The 21,429-nt window shown below is 44.3% G+C and overlaps 2 protein-coding genes across 2 annotated transcripts; one reads left to right on the top strand and one right to left on the bottom strand.

Moving 5' to 3' along the window:
* The first annotated feature begins 14,861 nt into the window (after positions 1-14,861).
* Positions 14,862-16,748, top strand: LOC147317502 (uncharacterized). Its single transcript, XM_086312927.1, has one exon. The coding sequence runs from the start codon at positions 14,892-14,894 to the stop codon at positions 16,746-16,748; it is 1,857 nt and encodes a 618-aa protein (XP_086169053.1). The 5' UTR covers positions 14,862-14,891.
* A 727-nt stretch (positions 16,749-17,475) lies between these two features.
* On the bottom strand, positions 17,476-20,028 carry LOC147317501 (uncharacterized). Its single transcript, XM_086314506.1, has 3 exons — positions 19,721-20,028; positions 18,961-19,633; positions 17,476-18,891 (listed from the first exon to the last, which is right to left on the bottom strand). The coding sequence occupies exons 2-3, from the start codon at positions 19,429-19,431 to the stop codon at positions 17,551-17,553; spliced, it is 1,812 nt and encodes a 603-aa protein (XP_086170632.1). The 5' UTR covers positions 19,432-19,633; positions 19,721-20,028; the 3' UTR covers positions 17,476-17,550.
* Between the last annotated feature and the right edge of the window lie 1,401 nt (positions 20,029-21,429).

Here is a 21,429-nt window from a genome sequence, read left to right as displayed (position 1 = left end):
GTTTTCAACTATTGTCACCCAAATATATGTAACACATTTTCTGTCTCTTGGATTGTCTCATGAATCTGACAACTCTTCAGTCATTTTAAGGTATGATGATCAAACAGCGTCTTGAAGAAGTTTAACAGTTAAGGTTAACCAAGGTTAGGCTGCTCAGTAAAGAACAGGATGTTTTTCCTGACTGACTGGTGTGTGGTTCCTGGAGTTTGCTGGTAGTATACTGCCTGAGTGAAAACCTCCCTGTGATTGCTTTGGACACTAGAAGACTGCAATGGCTGCCTGTAGTTTGCATGGAAGAGACAAGCTTGTTTGCAAATACTACTCACCAAACTTTAATGAACTTAAGACAATTGCAACGCTGGAAACTCTTTTGCTGTGACACTATTCACACTATTAACCAAAGCAATCACAAACAGGTATGTGTGGTTCCAGTACCCTCTGACACAAGTTTCATCTGGCAACAGCCAGCAACCACTGACCAACCTGCTGAGGAGTACATATTTTTCCGTAGTGACCAGACCACCAACCCATCTCTAGGCCTGTGTGACTGAGGTTTAAGACAGTTCATTTGACTAATCTGACCATCTTAAGTCAGGAAATAGAATTATCAGTGTAACCACAACCTATTCCTCTACACTTAATTGTAATCTTGGACAGATTAAAGTGGGAGTTAATCACAAGTTTGTGAATAACAACTACTCAAGGTTGAAAGTGAGCAGGAGCATCTTTATGCTTCCAAACAGACTTTTTAAAAGTGTTTTCCATCACTGCTGACATAAGCTGGAATAAGAACAACCCTGTCTAATTTTTTCTCACTTGGAGAGCAGGTGCTCTAATGACATATCAGTCTTATAACCATGAATACCTGGACTGTAAAATTGAAGAAAGCAAAGTCACATTTATTTCCCACAGTTTCTTATACAGGCTTCAAGCGTCTGTGTCCCACTGTAGTTAATTGCGGCTCTAAGCCGACGCCATGCCCTCCCTGTCTATTACGTCGCGCCTGGCTATGTCTGAATTGTCTGTGTTGATGTGAGTCACTCTAGGAGAGAAATTCAATTACCTCCCCTCGCTACCCAGTCATGGCTCTGCCCAGCCAAGCTGAAGTATGACTGATATCTGAAGGAGAGGAAATAGAGAGAAAAGGGAGGAACAAAAAGAAAGAAGTGTTGAACTGAATGTGTGTGTATTTGAGAGGAAAAAGAGGAAATAAAAAAAGGCAAATCAGAAAGAAATGGGTTAATGAAAATGACACGATAGAGTTAAAGTTTGAGTGAGAGGAGATAAATGAAGCAAAACAGGAGACTCAGAATATAAAGATGCACTTTCATGAAAACATAATCTGACATTCACCATTCGAGCTATTTGTCCTTGATGGAGGTCTGAAATATATTGGCATCACATCCAGGAAACATGATTATTGGAAGCTGTTTGGTTTTATGGGACATCAAATAAAATTCCAAACAAATAGATCTCAGCATATAACACTGTACGATATTAATGTATAATGTTAAAGTGTATTTGACGCACCGTGTGTGTGTGTGTGTGTGTGTGTGTGTGTGTGTGTGTAATAATGGCCACTATCTACTGTCTGCTATAAAACTGTGTAGTGATAACAATGACACAAAGGTCTTGGGTATATGAACTAGTAGAGGAAGATGAGATACCTGAAGATAACAGTGGTGTCAAATACAACCCAGACCACACGGAGTCATTCTGAGATCATGCAGATGTATTTGGGGTGAAAAGAGGACACAGAAATGAAAAGATGATCTGGTCCCTTCACAGTATGGTAGTCAGGGCTACATGACAGCTTATAGTAAGATCAAGATGACCTGAGGGCCTGCAAAATTGGCATTTTCCAATAGTCAGGACATTGTTTTGTTTTTTTGTTTTTCTCTTTTCAGCCCACCACTGTGGAAAGTATGTAAAAGTTATGCCAACAGAATGCTGATACACTTGCGCACAATCAGTGTTTAGTACAGACATCCCATGATGGACTGAGAGCGGCACCCTTCGCCCAACCAGACACTCTATCCTACAATCTGTTAAACCAGACCTTCCCAAAGTGTGGGGCCCGCTCCCTAGGGGAGCGCAGAGCCATTGCAGGGCTCTGCGGGATGAAAAGGGGGGAAAATAAAACAAAACGCTTGGACACTGCTAGCATGGGGCGCCCACACAAACGCAAAGCAGGAGATGAAGCATCGCTGAATATGTTTCCAAACCAACTTCATTCTAAGACTAGAAAATATGGTGAAGCATATCTGCCCTTTGGTTTCACCTGCACAAGTGCCAAGGTAGGTCTCCCCTGCAGAATTGGTTTTCCCTGCGTCAGGAGCAGCGCTGGGCTGTTTAAGTCACGGACAAACAGAATTTTTTAGTTCACAAACACTTGTCGTAATGACTAACTACTCCTGACATTTTGGAGATGTTAGCTCTTTATACAAACTTTATGAAATAAAGGTTTATGAAATAAACCACAATGGAGCAAAATATGGGTGTGTTTGGTTGGAGGATGTGTTTGTGCATGAGCGCGTGCACGCGCCGGGGGGGGGGACACGAACATTTTTCTTGTAAAACAAAGGGGGGCCCAGCAAAAAAAGTTTGGGAACCACTGTGTTAAACAAACCAATGATCCTTTTCATGTCCTAGAGACTAGAGGAGTCCAACTTTCTTTGATCTTCCAACTGTGAGCAGCAAGCAGCCTAAAACAACTCAATTCACAACAACTAATTTTCCCCTGCTATGGGATGTTTCTCTGACAACATACAGTGTTCCACAATAACAAGCTGATATGTTGGACTGTAAAAGACCAATTGAGTCTGCCAAACAGTAAATATGCTATTTTTTTCCTCATCACCCCATGCCCCAGTATGTGCACAGTTTCAGAAAAAGACCTAGAAACATCCTCCTACTCAGCAGAGAAGGGGCAAATGACCCAGGAGAGACAAAATGCAGCCGTATATGACAAGAGGAACTGCGAAATCAGCCATTTGTCTTTACTGTTGCAGCTAACAACAGAGGCAAGGAACATCATGTTACATTCAGTGCCATGCATTTTCATATATACAAACACAATACAATTCATGTTACATACAATTCACAATCCATTATTGCTAAAGCATCAGTAAAGAGCAACGCAAGGACTCTTTCAGTCTAAAGCACCTATTGCTGAAGCACATTGCCTGGAGTACTGTAAGTGAATCATTGCATCACATATGCCTCAACAAAGTTAACAGGCCCTTGTCAGTAATGGTTCAAGTTCCAGTCAGACAAAAGACAAAAATGTGAGTTCACTAAAATGGCAAGAAACTGGAGGAAAGTTAGATAGACCCCACTTCAGAGATCCAAACCAAGGGTTGGCAGTGGGATCTATGTAGAGGAAAGGCCAAGACTAATTTCTTAAAGAAGTCGCAAAATACAAGGAAAGTAATGTTTTTCATTGTTTAGTCTATACCCAGGTGCTTTGGATTTGAAATGAAAAAATGTCTATGAGCTGAAAGTGCTAACTTTCAGTTCTAAATATGTTTGAGGCTAATTGCATCTATAATGGGGGAACAATGTAACACTTACATAAATTCAGGACAGTGCAGCATATGCTTGTGATCAGCAGAGTAGCTTGAAGCCTTCTATTTTTCTGATTTCAAAAATGCAGAAAAAAGACCAGTGACACCCTTGTGAGTCATGATTTTCTATATGTGAAGTGTTTATGTTGATGAGTCAGTGTTTAAAGCCAAAAATAGCATTGGCAGTACTTGATGGCATCTAAAACAATCAAACACTTGTTAAATATTTACAACAAGTGAAGGTTCTGGGCTGTTTTAGAGGCGGTGCAGAGAAAAGCAACAAGCAACATTGCACTGCTTTTTGCAGTCTGATAAAGTGTTAATCTATTTATCTAGAGCTCAAAAATCACAACTTCACACTCACTTCTGTGATAAGGTTTTGATAAGGTCATATTGACAAGAGTGAGAGAAGTCGTTACTGGACAAATGCACAACAGTTACATCTCCTGTGGCTGCCAAAGGGATGTCGCTTGATAGTTTTCATCATATTTCAGAGCTCTTTAGTGGTGAATTTAGATAATCAAAATGGCAGACTGCCAGCTTGTCAAAAGCTTGTCTTGGAGCAGCTTGTCTTTTGCTTTGGCATTTTTATTCATAAGCATTCCCACTAAGTGCTTTTTGTTGTATGACAAAGCTAAGCTGAGGCCTGTTTTCACCCTGCTGAGAGAGCAGTTACTGGAATCAAAGCTAGATCACAGTTGTCACAATGCCATTTCATTGTGTATTACCATAGCATACCACCAGCTCCAACAACCACTGCTATGTCAATGAAAAGGGAACAACAGAAGGCACACAATCAACACAAGTGAAGTGATCCATTCGTTTAAGTGGAAGTATGGAAAATCGCCAGGTATGTTTGTATTTTTCTAAAATCTGAGAACGTCCTCTCTTACATAAAAGGGGTTCATAAATTCTGATCGGGTGTGATAATTACACTTTTTATCCCATTCAAATCAGTAGGTTTATACTATCAGGTGTGTTACAGCTGAAGCCTTTGACTTATTAGACTAAGAGCCTCAGTACTCCCTCTAACACATTTCATTAGCATGGAAAATCCACTAGGGATATGAGATTACATTATTAAATGGAAGCTGTGCAAGTGATTGCTGTTGCCATTATGACTATGCAAAGAATCCAATAATTTTTGATATGTCCAGAGTTTGCTGTACAGTAATAGAAAGGGCACAGAGCAGAGAATACAACCTTACAGTCTGGATGTGGTAACCTGCAGTTGTAAGTAATTGCTGGCTACATCACAGGCTACATGTAGATTAAGCTACCACCCCTCTATGGTCATCATTATGAAAATAGTATTAAGAGCTTGTCTGTTATGTAACTCTGTGTGAGTTCAACTCAGCAATAAGCCCCAGAGAATATGGCCTGCTGGATTATTAAAGTCTGGTTCTGTCTATATTGATTGGTCCTGATGCCCTTGAGGGAGGCAAGCTGTTTAGTGGTGTGACGGGCACAGTGAGTCATAAACACAGCGACAGGATGTCAATGAGCCATAAACACTTCTATAAAAACTATCTCTCCCTGGTGCTGCTGAAATTTGTTTCACATCACATAAACATAGAGGTGAATTGACAAGGCGTTTCAGTGCGTGTGTTTTTCCATCATCCCATTTGGCTGTAATAACCCTACTGTATATAGGAAGAGAACAGAAGAATAGAGGATGTTTTTAATGTAACAACATAAATGAGTTGTGAAGTAAAAAATAAAATAATATTAAAATAATAACTACACCATTTTATTTATACTACCCAGCCTTCACAGCAATCAAACATGCTCTGTTACAGTGAAGGACTTCAAGAAAACAAATGTTAAAAAAGATCTAAAGATGTGCAAATCATGCTTTACCCAGGAGGCCCACTTAGCACAACCAGCTTTTATTCATACAGGTTATCTCATTGCATTTCAGTAATGTAAAAGGGCAATCCATAACGTTACAAATGATTTTACATTATATGGTATAGATGTACATTTCTGAAACTCACAAGTAAAATGCACAAGTAACATATCCCTGTGCACTGTGCTGCAAACTCATGTGCCTAACATGAGGCGCACCATTAATATGTTTAAAATTATAGCTCTTTCTGCTGTTGGGCTGAAGTAATAAAGCATTTTTAGTTTTCACACACAGCACTGGCATATTATAATAGGTAAAGGCATAATGGTATTTGACATTTGAATGTGAAAAGTGTCAAAAACCTGTGAAAATACAGCAGCATCTCCAAAACTGATGATCTTATACCATTTGACACATGCTGCTGGGAAAACATTAGCTACATTTTAGTCTTAGTTTCTATGGCACATTTAGAGCTGTGAAGTGTATTACATACTTTAATTACATTTTCAGATGCTATTTCAAGTTAAAACGTTAGCATAAACATTATACAAACATTGTTTATACAAGGGCATATGCTCCATTTTTGTGGAGCTGACGAAGCCTATGCTACTATATATATGACAAGTAGAACTATACCCAGCAACAGAAGCATGTAGACAAACCAATGGAAGTCACTATGGCAATGCCTACCCATCCATAAATATGATTAGTTATGTTCTTTGAAGCATGTAACCTGCCAAGATGCCCTGTGTATGCAGCAGCAGTAGCAGTAAATTAAACATATATTATGCACAGTATCGCATAAATAAATGACTACAGATTTCAATCAGCACTGTACATCCACTTTAAGTAAAACAATAGGCATTATATTTTTGTAGTTAGGTTCATGTGAGTTGTGTTGGTTGTTGACTACTAAACTACCATTCTTTAATGTTTTACCTCCTACTGTACATGTTTAAGAAAGTAAATAATTATATTTTCACTTTTGATATTGGGTGTTTTATGTCAAGTAAGGCTTGAAAATACTTGTCCACATGCATCAGTTAAAGTAGAGTGTACACACACACAAGCAAAAATGTTAACAAGGACAGGACTTTGAAAGAGAAACTACACAAACGTGCCTTACATCTGAACAAACAGTGTCTTCATTTGTAATCAGTGTGCATGCAAAAGTGGAGCCAAGCATCATGCTGAGGGAGCTCCCATAAGGAGAAGGTCTTGGCAGACACAATATACTGGCAGAAGGTGTCCCAGACCTCTGTCTTCTGTAACCCACAAGCCCCCCAAGCCCGCTCTACCCCCTAACCAACCAATCTCTTTCTGACTCAGAGACTAACTGACAAGAGACAAAAGACAATGTCTGTCATTGCTAACGGCGAGGATTGTGTCATGAATGAATATCATGTGGGTGACGAGGGATTTTGGTTCAAACTCTATGGCTAAGACTATAAAAATCTCTGAATACATAATCTATTATTGCTCAACAATAGTGGCAATCATGAGTCACAAAACAGATCAAGTACTGACTAGGGACATTCATTAAAGGATCATCAGGCAGTACAGTAATTAGTACAGACCCAATTCTCAAGAATATCAATTTTTGCACTCATATCTTTTTGACAGAAATCCTGCTGTTTCTAGATTAAGTACAAAAAAGTTGTGAAGCAATCTCTGTAAACAATTATCTGCATAGAAATATAAACTCTGTACACAAGAGGCAAGCAGAGACTGTATCCATCAGATAGATACCCGAGTCATTCCTTAGTACTACTCTTCTAAGTTAGTTGCTTTGCTGTCTTATGACTCTTATGTCTTATAACAAAGGAATTTCTCAATCTTTGTTTCAAATCTATGTGCTTCTAGCTAGATCGGATATAAGCAGTGCAAGTAGTGAACTTCTATGTATGTAGAAAGCATATGTTAACCAAGTGATAAGCTGAACCTTGGTAGTTTACTACTGCTGGATGATATAACTGTTACCATGTAAACCATGAAATTATTGTGAAATATTTTGAAAAAGATAAAAGTACATATCCTCACTGAGCTGATCTGAGAAAGTTAAAAAACAATTTTCTAAGATAGAAGTGAAAAACAAAGGCCAGGTCAGAAAATCAAGCTGCCCTGTCCCACAATGATAGCTGCATATCAAAGGTACTCTGACAGCATTAGAATGGACACTGAAAAAGACACAAGCATAGAACAAAGCAGGAGAGACATAATGAGGCAAAAAGGTGGGACACTAGCCAGAGCACCCGTGTCATCTGCTGGCTGTGATCACTGCATGAAACACTGAAAAAAGAGAGGACAAAAAGAGGCAGTCTGTAATAATAGGGATGCCATAATATTGAAAACCCAAATAAGCTGGCTATTGCTGTCTAAACCATTCAGATACCAAGCTTTTTATTATATCTATAAGACATTTCTTAATTCCTTAAAGAAAAACGCTGGAAGAGTAATAACTTTGAACTATGTCTGCAAAATTTAACAGAAATTTTAAGAAATGTAAAAAAAATTATTAACAATTTCCTGCCTGTAGAAAGTGGCTAATCGAATGCAATGATGGAACTACATATTATGTATGCACTCTGTTTGTGTGTGTGTTGTCTATGATACAGCACAGTTTGCATTATAATAAGAGTATTTAAAGTGGGAGCATAAATGACTTGCATGATAATTTTCTATTTAGATGATAGAGCCATCGTGTTATTTGTCTTCTAATGAGCTCAATGGACTTCTAGGAATTCTGTTTGATTGGTAGCAAGATTGACAAAATGCACCTAGCTAGCTGCTTCAGCATTGCTATTAAGTTACTTGTAAGTTAGGTTAAGTAATGAAAGACTGAAATGACTTGTACAAATGAGTAGAATTGTAGATATGGCCCTTATGTATACACACCTGTCACGCTGAAATTGTATAAGTACATATACAGGCAAATAAGTTTATCATGATTTTTACTGCTTTTGTCTGAAAACACCATTCTGTCACGGAGCTTCTCATCTGTTTGTATCATTCTTCAAATTACTCCCATTTTGTGGAACGAGTTGGTTATTGTCTCTGGAAGCAGCCTTAACTTTTCTTGACTGCTCTTCAGTTAGAATCTATGGCACATGTTGTTTCAATGGGCATGTCGGTGTCACGTTAACAATGGCTGGAGCTGGACAAGATGAGAAGTCAACAGTTTTCTCTGCTTGTTTGCACATGCACAGTATCCAGGAGCTACAGTATCCAGAGTCATACGCAGTGAAGCTAAAGTATGTAAAAAGTATTTAAACTAAGCTCAACCTTATACATCAGTAGTGTTATTATATATATAATACTTTCCCACAGAATAATTACTTTTACTTTTAATATTTTAAGTACAATTTGCCATAATACAATTTAATATGTGGTGAAGTGTTCTAAAAATCCCAGTGAACATTGATGGTTACGACAAATATTCTGATACCTTTACAAATGATACATTTTACATTTCTTCAGTCAGGAAGGAGTGCAGAAATGTGAAGGTGTCCAGGAGGAGTGCAACAAGATATGCAAGGCTTATATATTTAAAAAATCAAAACAAAAAAACAAGCTGCACTAAATCATTAAATATTTCTATAGTTTCTTCTTATCGTTCTGCAAAATCACTGCAGAGATTGTGCGTGTATGTGTTTTGTGAATGACAGTAATACATCCATACAGAAAGTTGTATTTGTGCATAAGCGTTGCACTTGCCCTCAGTGGGGGAGAAATGCTCCTTAATGGATCCCTGTAATGTTCCAGCCACAGTCATTAGGGACTCAGACAGGCAACATATATTCAGAGGAAATCTTTGAGTAATTAAAGGAACCGTCTGCTATTGTGAGAAGGGGGCTGGCTTTAATAGGAAGTTCTATTAGTCTGTCATGGTGAAGCCTAATGGCTGACCACAATACTATCATTAGAAACTCTATCTGTTTGTGTGTGTGTTGGCTAATCGCATAATTAAATGGACTATGATTCATCACAGACAAGTAATGGGAATACAAACCTTTCTCCTCGTTATCTGTCTCTGTCCTTTTGTGTTTCTATTTCATCTGAGCTTAGTTACAATTTGATTAACGTACTGAGTATCTTTCTTTAAAGCTTTTTGTTACTTAACGCAGAACTGTAATTCCTAATTTCTTTGTTTCTATTTTAGTTTTAAGCCATGTTTCCCTCGCCCCTCTTTTATTCAGTGTCATTTTTGCTCCTCTTCTTTACTGTCTTGTCCTTTTCTATAACCTCCCATCATCATTATCCTAATGCTTTCATCTTTCCTTCTCTGTTTGGATTCATTCAATTTGTCTTTCCTGTCTCTGTCAGCGTTTTCTCTTTTCCCATCACTCCGACTCCAATTTCCCTTTCTCCTTTTTCAGGCGCTCTCTTTTCATTATTATGTTACAGTAAAGCTATAGTATTTGCCAAGAGTGCTGCTTTCTGTTAGCATATGGTGAAGTATCTTGTCTCCGCAGAAGTCATCAGTGTTTGCACTGCCCCGTCAATCCTGTAAAATCTAAGCAGATGGTTTCTTACTATTAACTGCTGATGAAAGTGTTCTTGCTCAAATGGAGGATCATAATGCGTTAGATAGATTTAACTCTTTTCTTCCTGGAAACAACAAAACAGAACATCTTATTTTTAGCTTTGAGGGGGTTTTGTCAGGTGCTGCGTTTTCACAACTGTTTCTCCTAAACAACACTCCCACAATATTTTTCTGGTTTGTTTTGCAAACCACATATATTCCAGGATGTGTGACCTCCCTGTGCTGCTCACAAGCTGTGGATGAGTGTGAAGCAAAAAGGAAAAATCTTTCAGTTAAATAGATTTGTGTATGTTTCTTTACTTGGCGAAGCACTGCTATAAATTTATCAAATTTATCATATTTGAGCTGCTATTTAAGCTGATATTGCAAGAATGAAATGCGTTGGGAAAAAATTACCTGATGCCATCACGTTAGCCAAATATACAGCTTAAAAATCTGCAGTGCTTTTATTTTATTTCATTTTAATTTATAATTTTACACATCGTGTTTTGTTTTATAGAGCCAGTTTCACACAAAAGTAAAAGTTAGGCACAATTAAGCCAAAATTTTGAGATCCATGATTTAATAGGATCCTGTCAGCATCCTTCCCTTGAGAGTGTTCAGTATCATCCCACAGCCATCTTGTAAGATCTATCTGAGCAGATGGTCACTCCTCATGAAACTCTGATGACAGCACAGTAATCTGACTCAACAGAGAAAAAGGCTGTTGGATTAACACTAACTCCAGTCAAGTGGAATACCTACACAGGTGCTCAGCGCTGAGCTGGAATGTCCTACCCATGACAGTTACTGGGTAAAACAACGGCTGTCTAGAACTACACCTCTCAGTGATTTTCGAAATTAAAAACCCTTTATTTTACATCTAATTTATTTTTATGTATTTGGTTTGCCAGTGAAGACACTGAAGTTGCCAGTGTAGAGGTCTGAAACTTTGTTAGTGACCAAGAACATGCATCGGCCTATGCAAACATGTTCATCTGGCTGAAATGACTGGCTGATTGGTCTGCTGACAAATCGGTTGCCATGGATGTTATGAGATCACTGGGCAGAGGTGATTGGGTCACAGTTTCTGTAGTGACTGTGGTCGAGAGTTACACTGAGGGGCCAGATGGGGCAGCAGCAGGGTGTGATAGCTGCTATCCTCAGTACTTCATCACCTTAAAACTAGAACAGAGAAACAATGTGATGATGTGAAATGAGCTCAGTAAAACCATTTTTACAGGTTGTGGAGATAACAAAAAATTCTAAATATCACATTTACTTACTTGTATTTGTCGTTTTGTGTTGTGTAACCATCTAACTGACAATTGTGTGCTATTTTACTCTTGCCATTTTGATGTAAGTATAGGGACAAAGCCAATCCTTGGATTGAAGGCAAACATCTTAAAGCTCAGACGTTGAAATGGTATCATGTTAATCTAAAGGCTGGGGCATTTACATATTTTCTTGTCAACAGTGGAGCAAGATCTATGGTAAAAACTGACAATTAATAATAACTCGTTTGATTATTTCCTCGAGCATTTACTTATCTTTAAAATTTTGCCCAAATTTCATACAATTTGAAATTTCTTCTGCACTGCAAACCTCACTGTTACCGAGGGCTGCAGAGAGCCATGTGTTACTTCCACAAATGTAACATTATGTCGGCATCCGCTTTTTCCCACCAGACAGCCTGTTCCACCACTCACTCCACGGATGACTCAACCAACCAGTTGGGTTAATTTAGAAATAGCAAAGCTTCCCCTTCTTTGAGTATCGCATCTTATGTCACAGGAGTTCTAAAACAACAATATGCAATAAAAGCTCAAATACATAAATGTACATGAAAAAGTAGAAATATAAATGAGGCCCCTCACACACAAGTTAACCAATAGTCTGTTGTTTTAACTGTTTTAATAGTGAGTTGTTGCCTCTTTGTCACTACAATACCAAAATAACTCCATTTACACAACAGTGTAAATGGACTGTACAATTGAGAATAGTACACTCAGTCAGTTGTACACAACCAAGCCTAAAAGAGGTATTGTGAACTTTTTCCTAATGATAAAATGATTTTGCAGTCTCTTTTTAAATCACAGCTTACACTTTAGCACAGGTTTTAAACAGTTTATCATTCCTAAAATAAAACTAAAAAATAAATGGATATATACAGTTTTTTTTAAGTCAAGAGAAATCACTCTTTACAGGTGATGCTTAAGAGGCATGTAAAAAGTGTATAATAAACTGTATAATGTTAAAGTGTATTTGACGCGCCGTGTGTGTGTTTCTGTGTGTGTGCGCGTGTATTTCAGCATGTGAGACTGTCCCAGTGTGTCCTCAGCAGGCCTGTCAGTCCAAGTCATCTTTACCTGAATGATGCCACCATGACTCCATCTGTCACCAGAAGCCCAGGCCAGAAGATAAAAAATGAAAAAGATATTCAGAGTGAACACGGAGAACGAAAACAATGGTGTGATGAGATCGAAGGCGAAGGCATAAATACCTGGGATTCTAGATAAAATTAATAAAACTAAAAGGATGTAGAAGAAATCCGGATTGTGAACACACAAAGACAAAAATGAATATCACAAAGGAAAAGGATTTACAAACAAGCAGACATATTAAAAGAAAGGCATGAGAGACAAAAGAAGAAATGTACACAGACAAAACCATTGTCTACTCATACAAAGAGAAATATTAAATTTTGCTGCAATATCATCCATAGGCATGAGTTGTTTATTGACATATATCTATAAAGTGTCTTTGAACTCTATTCTAAGGCAGAGAGACCGATTTCAAAGGATCTAATTTCGGATATTGAAACGGCAATGAACAGATCTCTGGATATACCTGAGGAAAAATACTTTTGAAATTTTCTTGTCATACTATCTGCTTTTGATGTTTTTAACTTCATACCAGTGAATAGGTATGCCCTGCCTTCTAACATCTTGCACCCTGTGGTTAAGCCTGGTTCTGCTGGAGGTTTCTTCCTGTTAAAAGGGAGTTTTTCCTTCCCACTATCGCCAAAGTGCTTTATAGGGTGTTATGACCCAGGGTCATTATTTGCAGTACGGTGTTGTTATTGTTTGTATTTGTATTCAGTGTTGCTTGTTTCCAGGTGGAGGCCACCCATTGGTGGAGGAAGGAAAGAGGCCAGCTACAAAAGGGGTTGGACTGGGTCGGCGAGCAGACTTCCTGGTTTCCCGTGAGCTGTGTGTCTGGGGACCGTCGTGGTGTGTGACTGCATGGGGCTGCAATATTAATGCTGAAAAAGGGGTTGTACCTGGGCTTGGTAGCTGTAGGGGTGGGAAGCCGTTTTCTTTTATTCCCCTCTTTTCTCCTGTTTCGGGTAGGGAGACAGGTTAGAGAATTGTATTTTGTTTTGGGATCGTGGGAGGTAAGTTAGCTCTGTTTTTCTTTCTAGTGTGTTTTGTTTGTTGTTTTGGCATCGCCCACCCTGAAGCTCGCTACCTGTTCAGTAAATAAATTAACCAACTCTCGTCATTCTGCCGTGGTGTGATTTTTTTTGTCGTTATTATGTATCGGGTTTATCTTTTTGTTGTGTTGCACCCCGGCTGCGGGCCGGTGTGTAACATAAATGGGGGCTCGTCCGTTTGAGGGATTTCGGGGTCGTTTGTGTGTAGTGGGGTTCGTGTGGGTGTGTGGGGGTTTTTTTGTGTTTTTGGGGGTTGTTTGTGTGGGTGGCCGCGGATGGAGTTTGATGTGGATAAGTTTGCCGAGGTGCCTTCCTTGCAGCAGTTGAGTCGGTGTCGGAGGGAGGATTTGCTGCTTATTGCGGGCCGTTTTGCGGGGGTGAAAAAGGATGATTTGCGACAGCTTGTCACGGTGGCTTTGAGCGAGCGGGGTTTGCTGTCGAGCGTGCCGCTTGTTGGTGGGACGGGCGGGGCGGCTATGGAGCCGTTGGCTTCGTTGTCTGTTCCTCCTGTGGCCGCCCCCTCTGTGGCTCCTCCTGCTCCGGTGGTGGGGTCGTCGGCGGAGGAGCTCCAGTTGTTGCTCCGCATTAAGGAGGTGGAGTTGAGTAGTCACCGGTTGGAGGTAGAAGCGATGCATTTGAGGGTGAGGGCGTTGGAGTTGGAGCGCGGACCTCCACCGCGTGCCCCTGACTCTACGCCGCCCACGCCTGCGCCCTCTGTGCTCCCTGCGCCGCTGGCGCCTGGTCCCGCCCCGGCTCTCCGTCAGGATTTTGATGTTGGGAGGCACATTAAATTGGTGCCGCCCTTTTGTGAATCAGAGGTGGAGTCGTTTTTTCCTGCTTTTGAGCATGTGGCTGCCGCGTTAAAGTGGCCGGAGGAGGTCTGGGTTTTGCTGTTGCAGTGTCGGCTGGTGGGTAGGGCTCAGGAGGTGTGGGCTAGCCTGTCAGCATCTGAGAGCTTAGATTATGGTGTGGTTAAGGCTGCCATATTGCGTGCTTTTGAGTTGGTGCCTGAAGCGTACCGTCAGAAGTTTCGGCAGTGTGTGAGGGGGGGGGATCAGACTTATGTGGAGTTTGCGCGCGAGAAGGGTTTGCTCTTTGATCGGTGGTGCCAGGCTAGTGAGGTTAAGGAGTTTGCACAGTTGAAGGAGTTGATGTTATTGGAGGATTTCAAGGGGTGTCTGCCGGAGCGGGTGGTTGTTTATTTGAACGAGCAGAAGGTCGTTTCCCTCGCGAAAGCGGCGGTTCTGGCAGATGAGTTTGCTTTGACGCACAAGAGGGGTTTTTCCCCTCCGTTACGTCGGGGTTCTAGAGTTTTGCCGGAGGTGGGGGGGGGGCGTTCTCCCCCGCTCTCGCGGCGTAGCCCTACGGTGGCCGCTGGGGACCGCCGATGTTTTTTTTGTCATGAGCTCGGTCATCTCGTTGCTTCTTGTCCCGTGCTGAGGGCGAGGGAGGGGGCGCGGGCCGACATTTCGGGGGGGGGCCGTGCAGTGTTGCTCCGCGGTAACCCGCCCTAGCTTAATGCCGGTTGGCGTCGTTCCGCGGGGGATAGATGAGGTGTTTCGACCGTTTGTTTCGACGGGGTTTTTATCGTTGTCTGGTGATGCGGGGGACCGGGTTCCGATCACCATCTTGAGGGATACAGGGGCGAAGCATTCGGTGGCGCGACATGGAGTCGTGCCTTTCTCTCAGCAGTCGTACTGTGGTTCTGATTTGCTGGTGTGGGGTATCAAGGTGAGTCTTTTACGCATGCCTCTCCATACGGTTACTTTGACCTCGTCCTTCGTATCGGGCGCTGTGCGGGTGGGGGTTCGAGATCAGCTGCCAATTGAAGGCATTGATCTTGTTTTGGGAAATGACTTGGCCGGGGGAAAAGTGTTTCCGGCTATGCCGGAAGTTATTGAGTGTCCTACTTCGGATCGGTTATGCCAATTCCCGTCGGAGCTGGGTGACCCCACAGTTTATCCGGCATGTGTGGTTACTCGTGCTCAAGCTCGTCGCTTGGGTGGTGAGGTGGACATATCCGAAATGTTTCCGGACGGCTCTGAGCCGCATGATAGTTCTGTTCCAGGGGTAGATGGTGGGACGGCAAAGGTTTTTAGTATGGTGTCGGAGAAGGAGGCAGCAGGTATCCGCAGGTTTGTGTGTGGTCAACTCCGTGACGAGGCAGACCTGAGCACGCTGACCTTGGGAATTTTAAAAAAGAGATATCAGACACACAACAAATGTGACTCATTAAGGCCAGAAGTAAAAACTTTCATGAAACAGGTGGTGCAAGAGGAACTGATGAAAATGCAGGATAATGATGAAAGTGAAAGTGACTCAGAGACTAAGAAGCTCCAGAACACAAGGAAAAGAGGAAATGGAAATGACGAGGTCATGAGTGAGAGTGAAGATGAATCCTGGGCAAAGAAATCACAAAATAATCATTCAAGCTCATCATCAGAATCTGAGGTTCAAGAGGACAACAAAACAGAAAGTAAAGAAAGCAGCAATGATGAAGAAAATGCCAAATCTCAAGCTGATGGTGAAGAGCCAGAGGTGAAAAAATCACAACAAAAGAGAAATGAAAATCGTCAAATTGACAGTGACGAGTCTTCTGATGAGGAACTCAGTAAGGAAAGCAACTGCAGTGACAGTCCAAAGAAAATGGTGAGAATGAACGTCGAGACAGTAACCAGCAGTAAAGATGAAGGAAGGAGAACACCACTGAGTGATGCAGGAAACGAATCAGATGGAGACTGCAAGTCAGAAACGAGTGACAAAATTAGGAGCGACGAGTCTTCTGACAGTGAAAAAGAAGATACAAAAGTGGAAGAGAAAACCAGTGACCCAGACTCAGTTTCATCACTACCTTCTTTGGAAGATGAAAAAGAAAATAAGACTGTTAAAACAAATGATAAAAAGATGAAGAAGAGTGTGAAGAAAGATGAGAGCACCAGAAAACCAAAGTCTGATGACAAATCGGTGGCGAGGCTTGAACGTTATATTGCCCTCTGCGGCGTGAGGAGAAATTACAAGAAGCTGCTGGAGGACTGCCGCTCCCAGGTGGCTGTTCTGAAGAAGGAGCTTGAAGAGCTTGGTGTACATGGTCAGCCAACTATTCAGAAATGGAAAAAGGTCAGAATGAAGAGAGAGCAAGCTCAAGAACTGGCTGCTCTTGATGTCAACAACATCATTACCACACAAGGTCGACCTACACGCAGGGGTGCCTCAGCAAGTCAGAAACAACAGGACTGTCCGTCCTCTGAATATCAGCGCACTCTAAACTCGGAATCAGACAGTGATCAGGAAAACAATACCCACAGAGGTCGCAGGAAAATGTCCGAATGGGCCAACCTGCAGGGGATCATCAGTGATGACACAGACAGTGACTGATTAGTCTGGTTTCCCCCTAGGTGTCACGGTGTGGCATGGCACACCGTGGAAGGAGTGGGGAAGGAGGACCCAGGCGCGGTGCTCTACGTATAGACAGTGCTTATTTACAGAGGGTGATATCAAACAACAATAAATCCCCGTGTTTCTCCCCAGACTCCCGTGTCGTGTCCTCCAAGTGCTCTCTGCTCCCGTGTCTGCACTCCCGGTGCTCGCTGCTCCTTAAGCCCTCCACGCTCCTCCTGCGGGAAACAATAGCGGCAGCAGTCAGGACACTGAACAATGGCAGGCATACACTACACGACCAAAACCTAAACTGGGTAACTAACGTGGAGTCCCAAGCAATGATCCCGCGTCGGTGGGAGCTCCAAGACTCTCCTAAGTAGCTCCCCCGACGAGCCCTGATCAGCGGCAGGTGTGTGGCTTCGGGTGTGGCCAGTCCTTCCGCAGGGCCACACCCCTCAGGCCTGCAGGTGGCTGAGCTCCATCCTCCAAGCATCCCCACAGACATAAACACACACACTCACATCTACAATCATGGAGGAGAGCAGCAGCAATACCAAAATACATATAATAATAATAATAATAATATAATACATAACTGCTCAGGGATCCTGGGTCGCCCAGTCCCAGGACCCTGACAGTACCCCCCCTCTAAGGGTCGGCTCCCGACGACCCCAAAACCAAAACAAAAAACAGCACAACCAACCCAGGGCGGGCGTCTGGGGGAACCAGGACGGAGGGCCAGAACCAAAACAAGCAAAAACAACAAAACAACAAACCGACCCAGTCCACAGTCTCAGAGTCAGACCGCGCATCCCGCAGCGGTGCAAAAAGAAAACGAAAAGACGCCACAAACAGTCACAGGCGGCCCATCAACACAACAAGAGAGTTCAGGGGGCCTACCTCGAGCCCAACGGCGGCGACGTAGCAGTTCAGGGGGCCTGCCACGGGTCCGGTGGCGGCGGCGCTGCTCCTCCGGCGGCCAGCCACGGGTCCGGTGGCGGCAGAGCGGTTCTGGTGGCCTGCCACGGGTCCGGTGGCGGCAGAACGGTTCTGGTAGCCTGCCACGGGTCCGGTGGCGGCGGCGCTGCTCCTCCGGCGGCCTGCCACGGGTCCGATGGCAACGTCGCTGCTCCGGTGAGCAACAGCGAGGCGTGGCAACAGGTCCATGACGCGCCGATCGCTGACGTGGACGCACCGGACGTGGACGGCGAGGAGGCCGCGCTAGACGTGGAGGTCCCTCCGGTCCGCTGACCTCCTCGGCCGGCAGCGAGAGCTCCTCCTCGGCCGGCAGCGAGAGCTCCTCCTCGGCCGGCAGCGAGAGCTCCTCCTCCGGCTCGCTGAGCTCCACAGCTGGCAGAGCGGGCTCCTCCGGCTCGCTGAGCTCCTGCTCGGGCATGCTGAGCTCCTCCGGCTCGCTGAGCTCCTCAGCTGGCGGTGCGGGCTCCTCCGGCTCGCTGAGCTCCTGCTCGGGCATGCTGAGCTCCACAGCTGGCGATGCGGGCTCCTCCGGCTCACTGAGCTCCTGCTCGGGCATGCCGAGCTCCTCCGGCTCGCTGAGCTCCTCAGCTGGCGGTGCGGGCTCCTCCGGCTCGCTGAGCTCCTGCTCGGGCATGCTGAGCTCCTCCAGCTCGCTGAGCGCCTCAGCTGGCGGTGCGGGCTCCTCCGGCTCGCTGAGCTCCTGCTCGGGCATGCTGAGCTCCTCCGGCTCGCTGAGCGCCTCAGCTGACGGTGCGGGCTCCTCCGGCTCGCTGAGCTCCTGCTCGGGCATGCTGAGCTCCTGCTGCAGCTGGACGAAGTCTGAGGTTTCCCGAGCTTGCACTACCCCCCGGGCTTTACGCAGGGTGCAAAGGCAGGCGGAAACTCCCTTGAGCTGGCCGAGGTAGGGGTTTCCCTCCAGGATTGCCTCGATGGCGTTTAACCCCACCACTCTTGCCCTTGTGTTGGTGGTGTGAGTTACCCAGTCCATCAGGCGTTGGACGCGGGTGAGGTCGCTCTCTCCGGACAAGGCCGCTGGAGTGGGCAGTGGAATGGAGGCTGCTGCTGGTGGAGAAGATGGCTGAGCGTGTGATGTGGATGGTGAACAGGATGAAACGGTAAGCGGTGAGGTAGATGTCGCGGGGCATGATTCAGCAGGTGACGGCTGGATCACTAGCCGGGCGATAGGCTGAGGTACAGCGACCAGCTGGGCCGCGGGCTGCGCTTTGGCTACCGGCTGGGCAGCTGACCGTATAAACATAGCCCCAGAGTAAACAGTTGAGGTGAGTGACGATGAATTGTCCATATGACTCACCACAGCCGGCTGTTGAGATGTCTGTGGATTTAGCTGCGGTGAGGAACGCTGGCGGCGCGAACGTCGTTTCCGTGTCGGCGTCGGGGTCGGCGTCTCAGGCAGTGAATCCACCAGCTGTCCGAGCTGGTGGGCAGCCTGAGGAGGAGAGTGGAGGTGGAGGGTGGAAAGTAGGAAGTCCAGGACCACCGCATTAAGGGAGTCCACCAGCCAGGGGAATTTAAAAAGCATCTCCTGCAGCCGCCTCTCCACGGCGTGACGCAAACCTTCCGCAGGCTTCTCCCACCATAATTCACACATGCGGTACACTTTGTCCATAATTTCCCTCCTGAGCCTCTCCTCGGAGACCGCTGGGTCCATAAGTGGCGGGATCATTCTGTCACGGTGTGGCATGGCACACCGTGGAAGGAGTGGGGAAGGAGGACCCAGGCGCGGTGCTCTACGTATAGACAGTGTTTATTTACAGAGGGTGATATCAAACAACAATAAATCCCCGTGTTTCTCCCCAGACTCCCGTGTCGTGTCCTCCAAGTGCTCTCTGCTCCCGTGTCTGCACTCCCGGTGCTCGCTGCTCCTTAAGCCCTCCACGCTCCTCCTGCGGGAAACAATAGCGGCAGCAGTCAGGACACTGAACAATGGCAGGCATACACTACACGACCAAAACCTAAACTGGGTAACTAACGTGGAGTCCCAAGCAATGATCCCGCGTCGGTGGGAGCTCCAAGACTCTCCTAAGTAGCTCCCCCGACGAGCCCTGATCAGCGGCAGGTGTGTGGCTTCGGGTGTGGCCAGTCCTTCCGCAGGGCCACACCCCTCAGGCCTGCAGGTGGCTGAGCTCCATCCTCCAAGCATCCCCACAGACATAAACACACACACTCACATCTACAATCATGGAGGAGAGCAGCAGCAATACCAAAATACATATAATAATAATAATAATAATATAATACATAACTGCTCAGGGATCCTGGGTCGCCCAGTCCCAGGACCCTGACAGTAGGAAATGTTCGATTTGTTTGTTTGTTTTAATGTTTTTGATACTAGGTCTAGCATCTCTCTAATGAGATGCTTGATTTTAGGTGGGGGGGTGTTATGACCCAGGGTCATTATTTGCAGTACGGTGTTGTTATTGTTTGTATTTGTATTCAGTGTTGCTTGTTTCCAGGTGGAGGCCACCCATTGGTGGAGGAAGGAAAGAGGCCAGCTACAAAAGGGGTTGGACTGGGTCGGCGAGCAGACTTCCTGGTTTCCCGTGAGCTGTGTGTCTGGGGACCGTCGTGGTGTGTGACTGCACGGGGCTGCAATATTAATGCTGAAAAAGGGGTTGTACCTGGGCTTGGTAGCTGTAGGGGTGGGAAGCCGTTTTCTTTTATTCCCCTCTTTTCTCCTGTTTCGGGTAGGGAGACAGGTTAGAGAATTGTATTTTGTTTTGGGATCGTGGGAGGTAAGTTAGCTCTGTTTTTCTTTCTAGTGTGTTTTGTTTGTTGTTTTGGCATCGCCCACCCTGAAGCTCGCTACCTGTTCAGTAAATAAATTAACCAACTCTCGTCATTCTGCCGTGGTGTGATTTTTTTTGTCGTTATTATGTATCGGGTTTATCTTTTTGTTGTGTTGCACCCCGGCTTCGGGCCGGTGTGTAACATAGGGGTCATATGATTGTTGGGCTTTTCTCTGTATATATTATTGTAGGGTCTACCTTACAATATAATATAGGCCCCATCTTATCTTAATGACCTTGTAGTACCATATCACCCTATTAGAGCACTTCGCTCTCACTCTGCAGGCCTACTTGTTGTTCCTAGAGTATTTAAAAGTAGAATGGGAGGGAGAGCCTTCAGTTTTCAGGCCCCTCTTCTGTGGAACCAGCTTCCAGTTTGGATTCAGGAGACAGACACTATCTCTACTTTCAAGATTAGGCTTAAAACTTTCCTTTTTGCTAAAGCATATAGTTAGGGCTGGACCAGATGACCCTGAATCCTCCCTTAGTTATGCTGCAATAGACATAGGCTGCCGGGGGATTCCCATGATGCATTGAGTTTTTCCTTTCCAGTCACCTTTCTCACTCACTATGTGTTAATATACCTCTCTGCATTGAATCATATCTGTTATTAACCTCTGTCTCTCTTCCACAGCAGGTCTTTTATCCTGTCTTCCTTCTCTCACCCCAACCGGTCGCAGCAGATGGCCCCGCCCCTCCCTGAGCCTGGTTCTGCCGGAGGTTTCTTCCTGTTAAAAGGGAGTTTTTCCTTCCCACTGTTGCCAAAGTGCTTGCTCATAGGGGGTCATATGATTGTTGGGTTTTTCTCTGTATCTATGAAGCGCCTTGAGGCGACTTATGTTGTGATTTGGCGCTATATAAATAAAATTGAATTGAATTGAATTGAATATAAA

The sequence above is a fragment of the Aulonocara sp. 'chitande type north' Nkhata Bay genome, linkage group LG12 (genome assembly GCF_057382095.1).
Source record: "Aulonocara sp. 'chitande type north' Nkhata Bay isolate Kocher_YH1m ecotype deep benthic linkage group LG12, A_spYH_male_GT1.1, whole genome shotgun sequence".
Lineage (NCBI taxonomy): Eukaryota > Metazoa > Chordata > Actinopteri > Cichliformes > Cichlidae > Aulonocara > Aulonocara sp. 'chitande type north' Nkhata Bay.
The sequence above is the reverse complement of the archived record's forward strand: the minus strand, read 5'-3'. Positions and strand labels throughout refer to the sequence as shown.